General features: G+C 34.9%; 1 protein-coding gene across 10 annotated transcripts in view; it reads right to left on the reverse strand.

Moving 5' to 3' along the window:
• The window catches only part of DLG1 (discs large MAGUK scaffold protein 1), a 289,399-nt gene that overhangs the window by 270,019 nt on the left and 7,183 nt on the right, over nucleotides 1–12,197 (reverse strand). For all 10 annotated transcript variants that reach the window (XM_058556076.1, XM_058556073.1, XM_058556078.1 and 7 more), the window contains exon 4: nucleotides 1,450–1,616. In XM_058556076.1, coding sequence (XP_058412059.1) covers nucleotides 1,450–1,616 — 167 coding nt within the window. The remainder of the gene's footprint in view (nucleotides 1–1,449; nucleotides 1,617–12,197) is intronic.

Below are 12,197 nucleotides of genomic sequence, written 5' to 3' on the forward strand. Positions count from 1 at the left end.
TTATTTAACCTTAATGAACACTTACTTTTACTGGAGCCAGCCATTATCTAAACAATCTCCTATAAAAACAGGCAAATTGACTACAAGAACTCTATGTTTTATAATCATAATTGAGTACCATAAATCAGAAAATAGAAAAAATTAGTAAGTAATTAAATAAGAACGTCAATTCTCTTAAAATTTAACATGTTTCTTACAGAAGCAAAGTTTTTAACCTAGGACCACAATAAATGTGAAATAGAAACTGTATTACTGATTAATATTTTTAAAATCTATATGAAATGGAATATCATAAGTACAAATGATATATCAACTAAAGGGAATGAAAACTGAAATTATCTAAGAAGAACTGAAGGAAAAAATGAGAGGAATATAAGGATACACAGACAATACAACACTAGAATCTCTAATCAAAGAGAAACACATAAGCACATACCAGGATTAGTAAAGAGAACTGTGAATTGGGTGTTAAAAGGTCTGAAATGCAAAGGTAGACTTGCCCAAACTAGCCGAATAAATTAGGTCAAGTCGTTCATTTTCTTCTGGATCTCAGTTTCCTCAACTTTATGAAGGAAAAGGATTCGATGTTCTCTGACTCTTCCTGCTCTAAAATTCTATAGTTCTAAGTTACTTAATATAAAAGAGAAACCTGAAAAACTGTCTACTTCATTATCAAAGGGCTGTCTGGTTGCTGCCCACCACTACCTTTCCCTGATTACTCACCCAAACAGAAGCTGATTCAATTTTCCATGTACTTTTCTAATACTAACTGGAAGGGACTAGAATCAAAGTCAGTCAATCACCTTCAAATGACTAATGTTCTTCAGACAGACTCCTCATTACAAAATACTTCATATCTCTGTTACGTCATATCTAACTCCAACCAACAACGATACATCACAACAAAAAAAGAACATTACTAAAATAGTTATGAAAACTCAAAGAAATAGACCAATTTAACTACAGAAAAATATAGAAACCAATGTTGACCTTAAAAAATTTATTAATCAGTCTTTAGTGAGTTTTAATAAGGTAATCCTTCAAGATAAGAAACAGAGAATCCTTGGGATAAATGTAGTAACTGAACTGTCCAAAACCACAAAACTATATTCTGTATCTCAGAAAAAATACCAGAGCAAAACCATCTTTTCAAAGTACAGTTTCCATCTAATTATCACACAGAGGGAGCCTCACTGAGGTCTATCATGCAAAGTATTTGTTAATAGTCTAAAGCAAGTATTTCAGACCTCGAACCATTTACAACATTTTAAGACAGGGGCACCACAGATTCTGAGCTTTTCTTTTCAAAAATATTTTTAATCCCATCCTCTTTATTCCATTATAAATGATATGTCCACAAAACATCTATTTTAATAAAATGAAAAAACTTAGTAGCCCCAATAAATTGATCACTGAAAAATAGCTTAAGGAAGAATTTTTTTATCTTACCTCTACACCAGGGCTAAGGCTGCTTGGCAGTGTTTCTGAAGTCACAGTAGTGCTTGGAAGGCTGGAAATTTCCCAAGTATTCACAGGCTGTATTGGTTCAGACTGCTTTGAACGATCTATACATTTTGGATTATCCAGTAAGGTCACTTCATAAAATTCTTGAATATCTGGAAGCGAAGAAAGAAAAAGAAAAATTCAAAACTATTTGTATTTTCTAATTAAACTATGCATTACTAAAACAACATAACTCGAAAGCAAAATTTTTACTCTAGATTAGTAAAATAAGTCCAATCTTATAACATAATTAAACAGTGAATAGTTTCTCATTTTGTATGTCACAATCACATCAGAACCTGCAGGGCACAGCGTAAAAGTCATAGGCTTTTTAAACTTCAAAGTTAGTGCTGACTTCAAATCTCTACTCCATCACCAATTAGCTACATGTTTAGGCAAGTTTAACCTCTAGTAACTTGCCTCTTATTATTGCGAATTGTCACAAGGATTGAGTATAAAACACATAAAGTGCACAATGGCACTTAGCCTCCTAATAGATAGCAGCTAAGATCATTATTGTGAATTCTGCAGACATGAGTCATTTCTGATATTTTATCTTTGTACCACCAATACCCAGGCTGGGAATGTAAAACCAAGTGGTTTTAATTGCCCTTCTAACCAAAGTAAAACAACACAAAAAAAATAATAAGTTAAAATAAAATCAAAGAATTAGAAGTATTTTTAGATATCCTCGAGTTCAAATATTTAAAAACAATAAATTAAAAATCTGACATTATTTTAGAAACCATCAGTTAACGGTATGACAAAACTCTCAAAGAAATCAAAAATTTACTTATACTAACACAGGATAATTTAAAGACCAAATTACTTTACTGTCAGCTGGAGTTATACGAACTTAATGTATTAACACTGGTTATTCATGCTGTTCAGAAGCTCTGAGTGGTAGTTATATAATATTTAAGTTCACCAGTATTAGTTCTATGGGGACAAGCTATAAAAGGCATTGTGACAACAACTAGGGAAATTTAAATATGGACTATTTTCCAGAAATTACTAGAGAATTTTTTTTGGTAGAAGATATGTGTATGAGAATATATATATATTTATGTAGTAGGAGATATATTTCTATATATGTAAGATATATTGCATATATGTAGGAGATATATATTTATAGATCTATATATAGAAAGAGAGATAGACAGTATCTCCTACAACAACAACAAAATACCAGAGTTCCTAGTATAGTATTACGCCCCCAAGAGCACTAAATGAGTATTGATTAATCGGTTAGCTAACAATATCTCAAGATAAGTTGCCCACATCACTACATAAAATTTTTATTATATTTTCCATTACTGTAAGTCAAGTCGCAAATTTTAAATTTCTATGTGACCTTTTATTCTATAATTAATGGAAACACTGCCATATTACCCTTCAATAACATCTCTAACAAAAATCTAGACCAGTGCTGCCCAAAGGAACTTTCTGCAATGATAAAAATGTTCCATAGCTGCACTGTCCAATATGGTAGCCACTAGCTACACATGGCTATTGAGCACTTAAAATGTGACTAGTGTGTTTCAGGAACTGAATTTATAATTTTACTTAGGTTTAATTAATTTAAATAGCCACATGTGGCTAGTGGCTACCGTACAGGACAAAAGAGATCTAGACTAACATAATTCAAACAGGGTAACATTTATCATTTAACTCATTTTATCTAGTATGGTCAAGGAATAAAGTGTTCTCTACGTGAATTTTTCAAAAGTCAAAAGTTGTATCTTGCTTGTCAATTGAAATGCCTCAAGTAGGTCTTATATTCATCTATCAAACAGTCATTTTTAATTTGCTGTATCCGAGCTCCTGTGGACTAGAGAACCAAATATCCATATTATTTTAACTATATCAGGCTTAAGACAAAATAAGCCAAGTAAACACCCATTAGGATGGCTATTATCAACAAACCAGAAAATAACAAGTGTTGATGAGGATGTGGAGTAATTAAACCTTGTGCATTGCTGGTAAGAATATAAAATGATGCAGCTGCTGTGGAAAACAGTATGGTGGTTCCTCAAAATATTAAAACACAGAATCACTATTTGATCCAGCAATTCCACTTCTGGGTACAGACCCAAAAGAACTGAAAGCAGGGACTCAAACAGATATCTGTACACCAATGTTCATAGCAGCATTATTCACAATATCCAAAAGGTGAAAACAACCCAACTGTTCATCAATAGATAAACGGTTAACAAACAAAATCTGGTATATACAAACAATGTAATATTATTCAGCTTTTAAAAGGAATGAAATTCTGATACAGTGTACAATATGGATAGATGAATCTTGAAGACTTTATGCTAAGTGAAATAAGCCAGATACGACAAGACAAATATTGCATGATTCCACTTATATGAGGTACCTAGAATAGTCAAATTCAGAGACAGAAAGAACAGTTGTTACCAAGGACTGCGGTAAAGACAGAATGGGGAGTTACTGCTTAATGGGTACAGGGTTTCAGCTTGGGATGATGAAAAAGTTCAGGAGATGGATAGCAGTGATAGTTGTACAATAACATGAATGTACTTAATGCCACTAAAATGTACACTTAAAAATCATAAACTTTATGTTATGTATATTTTATCACAATAAAAAAATAAGCTGAGTGACAGTCTAGGGGAGCTTAAATGAGAAAAGTGCATGAGATTTAATATGTGGGTTTTATAATATCTATTTTAGCTATTTAGATATCTTTGTTTCTTACTGGGCTTAGGATAACCAATTCTGCCAGATAACACCCAACTTAAAAAGATATTAGCTAACTAAAGATATTGGCTAACTAAAACATTAAGCAGAAGTACTGATATATTTCTGTTAACACATGTACAGTATGGTGATGTTTTTGATATGACAGCCTGTCACCGTTCTTATCACTTTCCTTAAAAATACATACACATATATATACACACACATACACATCTTTAATCTTGACCCATATCCCATCTTGATTAACATGGCATAGTTTATACATTTTATTTCATTTGTCCACCACATTTCTTTATCTGTAGGGTCCCAAGACTATAGAGATGAGCAACATAACAACACTTCTTCAGAAACTATTTCTCCATCACAATTCCTTCAGTTGTGTCAGTAAAGATTTTTCAAAGATGCACCTAATCAAAAACGGCACCCTCTGGAAAAATTGCACACACAGATTGAGCTTTTCTTATGAGTCTAAAGTGCTTATTTTTTGTATTTCCCATGCTATCAGCAGTCCTTGTTCTTCATAGTTAATCTACATTTTATATGTCAGAAGAGAATACGTCACTGATTATAATTATAAAGAATTAGCAAAAAAAAAAGTTAAATTATTGTGACAGGATAAGTATTTCTACAAAATAACATTCTAGGATTCAAAATATTACGTTCTACTTTTGCTTTAGACTTTTTTAAACTGGGAAATACAACACTGAGTTCCATAAGATATCTTGTCTAAAGTAAAACAGAAGCTACTATACAAATAGAAGTCAAATAGAAGACAAAAACAAACATGGTCAAATCTTAGTATCATCTCAATCTCTGTTTCCTGAAAATCTATTTAACATGCCCAAGTCTGAAAATCCAAGTTATTCTTTTTGTGTGTGTGTGTGAGGAAGATCAGCCCTGTGCTAACATCTGCCAATCCTCCTCTTTTTTTGCTGAGGAAGACTGGCCCTGGACTAACATCCGTGCCCATCCTCCTCCACTTTATATGGGACGCCACCACAGTATGGCTTGCCAAGTGGTGCGTCGGTGAGCGCCTGGGATCCGAACCGGTGAACCCTGGGCCAACGCAGTGGAGCGTGCTCACTCAACCACTTTCGCCACCAGGCCAACCCCCCAAGTTATCCTTAAAAGAGAGTTCAATTAATGAAACTTCAAGAAAATAGAGAGTTAAATTAATGAGTTTACTCTTAACACTTAAAACATGCAACCAACAAATACTAATGGAGTGATACATTTTGGAAGAAGAATAAAAGATTTAAAAGATGAGTAGGGGCCGGCCCGGTGGCGCAAGCGGTTAAGTGCGCGCGCTCTGCTGAGGCGGCCCGGGGTTCGCTGGTTCGGATCCCAGGCGCGCACCGAAGTACTGCTTGGTAAGCCATGCTGTGGCGGCGTCCCATATAAAGTGGAGGAAGATGGGCACCGATGTTAGCTCAGGGCCGTCTTCCTCAGCAAAAAAAAGAGGAGGATTGGCGGATGTTAGCTCAGGGCTGATCTCCTCACCAAAAAAAAAAAAAAAAAAAAAAAAAGATGAGTATGATATAATAATGTCTTTGGGAGATGGAGAAAATTGAGGAAAAGAAGTTATGTAACACCTAAGTTTTCCAATTTAAAACACATAAAAAGGTAGGTTTTTATAAAAAATTGATGGCTATATTTTAAGGTGCTGCATAACCTTAAGCATACATAAATTTCTATTACTAAACACGTATTCAAAAATTTGAAAGACAATGAAAATTTCTTTCTCAATTCTGGTTTATATAAGTTATTTTATGTGTGTTTCAACATCCAATGTCAATAATAAGGGCTACTTATAATTACATCAAAATATATACCAAAAAAATGTAACCACAGCAAAATAATGCTTCACTAGTCACATGTCTCAATACTATTTTATAAAGAATTGCCAAATTTACTATCCAGTAAAATAAGCGAGTCCTTCAACAAACCTATGCAAACATTTAACTTGAGTTCAACTCAAATCTTTACTGTGAAAATGTAAAGAAAACGGAAGAACACACGAGTAGTCAAAATGACTGTCATTTAATAGATAAGAGTGATTCTATACTTATCTGAAAATCCAGATAGCTCACCCAGATACATACCAGACATATAATTAAAATAACTGAATACATTTTTATTTACATCCTGAAGAAAATTATCTCCTTTGAAAATAATGATGCACTAAAGCAAGCAAGAAGAGAAAACAAAAAAATGCAGGAATGCTAAAACATATGTTAGAGGACAAACTCCCCTTTAGTTAACTCAATTGAAAACACTGATTTTGTTGAGCCTACTGGATCAGTCTTATCATAGTCTATTCCTCATTTTCCATTTATAGCCTTGCAAGTGCTTTCTCTGTTTTGGACTACATTGGGTCCCCCGACAAGTGCAGTTCCTGAACAAAGATCATATTATAAGGTCACAAAGCTACAATATGCACAATAGAGAAATACTCAAAAACTAAACTTGAACACAAGCAATTAGTCCAATGGAATAGAGAAGAATCATTTCTATTTAAAAAAAATTTTTTTGGAAATTTCTAAGATCACATATTTCAGAAGTCTCCAAATTGAGTAAAATTTTCTTTTAAGTAAAAAGTTTTCATTTACCTTTGTTATTTTCCCATTAGAATTCAAAGTTTGCAAACACCGAGAGTAAGAGAAGTACAGAATTACAGAAATACCCTCAAAGGCGGCTGAGGAAAAAGTTTTCTAGCTTTTACTGACAATTTACATCATCTTAAACAGAGAAACTCACAAACGATGAAACATTTCTCAAACTAAAGAAATAAGGCAGTACTAACTCAGGATCAGAGTAGGAAGTCTAAATACAGACTCAAGAATGTGCAATAATTTAACATAATATGGGTGACATCTCTAATCTATGAGAAAATAATATTTTCTTTAATGGAAAAAATATTAAAAGACCTTAACAGACACCTCGGCAAAGAAGATATACATATGGCAAATAAGCATATACAAAGACGCTCCACATATGTCATCAGGGAAATTAAAACAACAAGATAACCCTGTACAACTATTATGCCAAAATACAGAACACTGACAACATCAAACGCTGGCAAGGATATGCAGCTACAGGAACTCTCATTCATGGCTGGTGGGAATGCAAAATGATACAGCCACTTTGGAAGACAGTTTGGTGGTTTCTTATAAAACTAAACATACTCTTACCATACAATCCAGCAATCACACTCCTTGATATTTACCCAAATGAGCTGAAAACTTACGTCAAAACTTATGCCAACATGAAAACCTGCACGCAGATGTTTATAGCAGATTCATCCATAACTGCCAAAACCCAGAAGCAACCAGATATCCTTCAATAGGTGAACAGATGAACAAACTGTGGTACATCTAGACAATGGAATATTATTCAGCCCTTAAAAAAAAAAAAAAGGCTATCAAGCCATAAAAAGACATGGAGGAACTAGTGAAAGAAGCCAATCTGAAGAGACTACATGCTGCGTGATTCCAACTACGACATTCTGGAAAAGGCAGAACTATGGAGACGGTAAAAATATCAGTGATTGCCAGGGGTTGGAGGCAGGAGAAGGACGAATAAGCAGAGTACAGAAGATTCTTAGGGCAGTGTAACTACTCTGTATGATACTATAACAGCGGATACCTGTCATTACACATTTGTCCAAACCTATAGAATGTACAACACCAAGAGTAAACTATGGACTTTCGGTGATAATGATGTAGGTTCATCAATTATAACAAATAACAAATGTACCATTCTGGTAGGGGATGTTGATAATGGGGGAGGCTACGTATGTACGAGAACAGGGGGTATATGGGAGCTCTGCCCTTTCTCTCAATTTTGTTGTGAATCTAAAACTGCTCTAAAAAATAAAGTCTTTAAAAAATTAAAAAATAAAAAGATATGAGCTATCAAGCCATGAAAGGACATGGAGATACCTTAAATGCATATTCCTAAGTGAAAGAAGCCAATCTGAAAAGACTACATACTTATGATTCCAACTATAGGACATTTTGGAAAAGGCAAAACTATAGAGACAGTAAAAAGATCAGTGGTTGCCAGGGGTTCAAGGGGAGGGAGAAAGGGATGAACAGGTGGAGCATAAGAGATTTTTAGGGCAGTGAAACTATTCTGTATGATACTGTAATGGTGGACACGTGTCAAAGCAACGAACATGTATGTCACATTTATCAATGTATATAACACAACGAGAGAACCCTAAGGTCAACTACGGACTTTAGTTAATAACAATATATCAATACTGGCTTATCAACTGTAACAAACATACCATACTAATGCAAGATGTTAACAATAGGGGAAATGGGAGGGAGACTGATGATATGGGAACTCTGTACTTTCCACTCAATTTTTCTATAAACCTAAAACTGCTAAAAAAAATTAAAGTCTAATAATTTTTTAAATGTATAAAGGAGCATAATAAATGACAAATTTATATTTTAAAAAAAGAAGCAATCTCATAGTTTATTTCAAAATAATTTCTAAATATATTAAAGATTTAAATGTTAAAAAAAGAAACCATGAAAGAATTTGAATATAGGTAAATGTTTTTAAAATCCTGGGGACAGGAAAGCCTTTCTGAGCATGATACCAAGGGCAGAAAGCACAAAAAAACCCGATAAATCTAACCATATATAAATATATCTGTTTTTTAAAAGTATGTATTACAATTTGTGTTTCATACACTAGAAACAGGAAAAATGTCAAGCTAGTGTCCAAAAATAAATAACTTCAATACTTTAAACACTATTTGACTAACAGTCATAGGGTATTCACAAGCATATTCCTTAAAACAACGTGTGTATCAAAAGGAACCAGAGCTTCTCAGAAAAATGGCTGATTCCAAACCTGGGGCAGGATATGTACAAGATGAACCTGGAACATCTTGTTATGCCAAAATGTAAGACAGTGCTAAAAAAAAATGATGGGGGCATGTCATAAGGACAAAAGAGCAAGCTTGAGAGGGCTCCCACTAGATATATCTGAGACAATCTGAGCACTAAAATCATTAAGGATGATAATAAATTATCAACTAGTGAAAGAAAAATGATAGACAGATAAACAGGAGAGGAGGGAGTAAAATGCCAAGTGTTAACTGGAAAATGTAGAGGAATGCTGCTGTCACAAAACTGTCATTTTTCAACTGTCGTTTCCAACATAGTAAAAACTGGTCAGGCAAGTGTCATCAATGGATGTTAAGTCTAGGTGGAAATTTGGCTAAAGAGTAGGGTATGTGCATGGTGTTAAAGAGTCTCCCCCACATACTGCTAAGAAAGAACAGTAACTACAGAGTAATCAGACAATACCTTAATTGGGTGATCAAAATTAACATCACCAATGAAGGGCAGAAGACATCATGTACCTCTGGATGTACAGAACCCTACAGAATACATAACCTGAAACCAATCATGAGCAAGTATCAGACAAACTCGAAATGAGAAACATTATATAAAAAAATACGAGCAGAGGGGAACAGCAGTCTTCAAAAATGTAATTATCATAAAATACAAAGAAAGACTGTGGAAATGTGCCCAGATTAGAGGAGACTAAAGAGACATAACTAAATTAATACCTGGTCCTAGACTGGATAGTTATTGGAAAAATAATTAGAAACAGAAAAATTTAGTAGGAAACATTTGACCCTACAAGATGCAATAGCTTAGACTAGAAGAAATATTTACAGATGATTTTACAGCTCTGTGATAACAAGGTTCTAAAGAGAATTCAACCAGATTCAACAATATCAAAGCTGCTTCAGAACAGTAGTAGGCATGGGCCGGCTCCGTGGCTTAGCGGTTAAGTGCGCGTGCTCTGATACTGGCGGCCCGGGTTCGGATCCCGGGCACGCCCCAAGGCACCACTTCTCCGACCAACCCGAGGCCGAGTCCCACGTACAGCAACTAGAAGGATGTGAACCTATGACATACAACTATCTACTGGGGCTTTGGGGGGGAAAACAATGAATAAATAAAATCTTTAAAAAAAAAAAAAAAAGAACAGTAGTAGGCAAATTAGCAGATAATAACAATCCAGTTCAATCAAAACCACCAACTAGGGCCAGCCCCATGGCATGGTGGTTAAGTTCGCGTGCTCCGCTTTGGTGGCCCAGGGTTCACGGGTTCAGATCCTAGGTGCGGACCTATACACTGCTCATCAAGCTACGCTATGGTGGCATCCCACATACAAAACAGAGGAAGATGGGCACAAATGTTACCTCAGTGACAATCTTCCTCAAGCAAAAAGAGGAAGATTGGCAACAGATGTTAGCTCAGGGCCAATCTTCCTCACGAAGGGAAAAAACCACCAACTAAAAAGTTAATAAAATTTCCCTCCAATTCCATAAAGTTTTAGCTAATAGTATGATCCATATCCTGTGATAAATGTTTTTCTTTCCCCAACCTAGTCTGCAAAGTTACACACACATGAAATTAACAACAGACTAAAATGTAACCTCACTGGGACCAATAATAAGCAAAAAAATCTAAGAAATTTTGACATTTTACCATAATAGCTGAAAGTTCACGAACTTTGATTTCTAAGTCAATACACTTTTCGAAATGTGTAAAGTCCATCACTATAAACATCATTCCATCATTATTAACATTCTCCTTCAAAATAAAATCTGTCTTAAAAAAACACCACTGACCCTACACATCAACATCTATGTTAAATATGCTTGTTAGTGTTACCACATTAAAATATTCAACTTATGATAAAGAACATCTTAATGGCTGAAGGTGAGAAGCTCTGGATTCAGATTAGTTGAGTTCAATTTCTGACTCCACAATTTAGTATCTGAGGGTTCTTGAAAAAGGTAAGTAATCTCTCAGTGCCTCAGTTTTCTAACCTATAAAATGGTATAATCATCTCACAGATGAATATACACCTCACAGGATTATGATGACTAAATGAGATACTTGCATTAGCACATAGAAAGCGCTCAATAAATGTTAGCCATTATTACTTTTTATATACACTTAAAAAGGAATCATATTCTCACATCCATTAGGATGGCTACTATAAAAAAACTGAAAACAAGTGTTGGCAAGGGTGTGGAGAAATTGGAACTCTTGTGCACTGTTGGTGGGACTGTAAAATGGTGCAACCACTATGGAAAACAGTATGGTAATTCCTCAAAAAATTAAAAATATAACTACCACATGATCTCGCAATCCCACTTCTGGGTATATATCCAAAAAAATTGAAAGAAGGGTCTCAAAAAGATATTTGCACATCCAAATTCACGGCAACAATATTCACAATAGCTAAGAGGTGGAAACAACCCAAATGTCCATTGATGGACGAATGGATAAACAAAAATGTGGTATATACATATTAAAGAATATTATTCAGCCTTAAAAAGGAAGGAAATCCTGTCACATGCTACAACATAGATGAACCTTGAGGACATTATGCCAAGTAAAATAAGCCAGTCACAAAAAGACAAATACTCTATGATTCCTCTTATATGAGGTATTTACAGTAGTCAAAATCAGAGACACATAGTAGAATGATGGTTACCAGGGGTTGGGGGGAGGAGGAAAAGACGGGTTGTTGTTTAATGGGTACAGAGTTCTGAACTGGTTTTGCAACGTGAATATACTTAACACTACTGAACCATGCATTTAAAAATGGTTAAGATGGTAAATTTATGAATTTTACAACTAAAAAAAAAAGAGGGGGGCCAGCCCTGATGGTCTAGTGGTTAAAGTTTGGTGCGCTCTGCTTTGGTGGCCCAGGTTTGGTTCCCAAGCGTGGAATCACACCACTCGTCTGTCAGTAGCCATGCTGGGGCAGTGGCTCACACAGAAGAACTAGAAGGACCTACAACCAGAATATACAACTACATACAGGGGCTTTGGGGAGAAAAAAAAAGAGAGAGGAAGACTGGCAACAGATGTTAGCTCACGGCAACTCTTTCCCAGCAAAAACAAGAGTCATACTTT

This window comes from Diceros bicornis, chromosome 15 (genome assembly GCF_020826845.1).
Source record: "Diceros bicornis minor isolate mBicDic1 chromosome 15, mDicBic1.mat.cur, whole genome shotgun sequence".
NCBI lineage: Eukaryota > Metazoa > Chordata > Mammalia > Perissodactyla > Rhinocerotidae > Diceros > Diceros bicornis.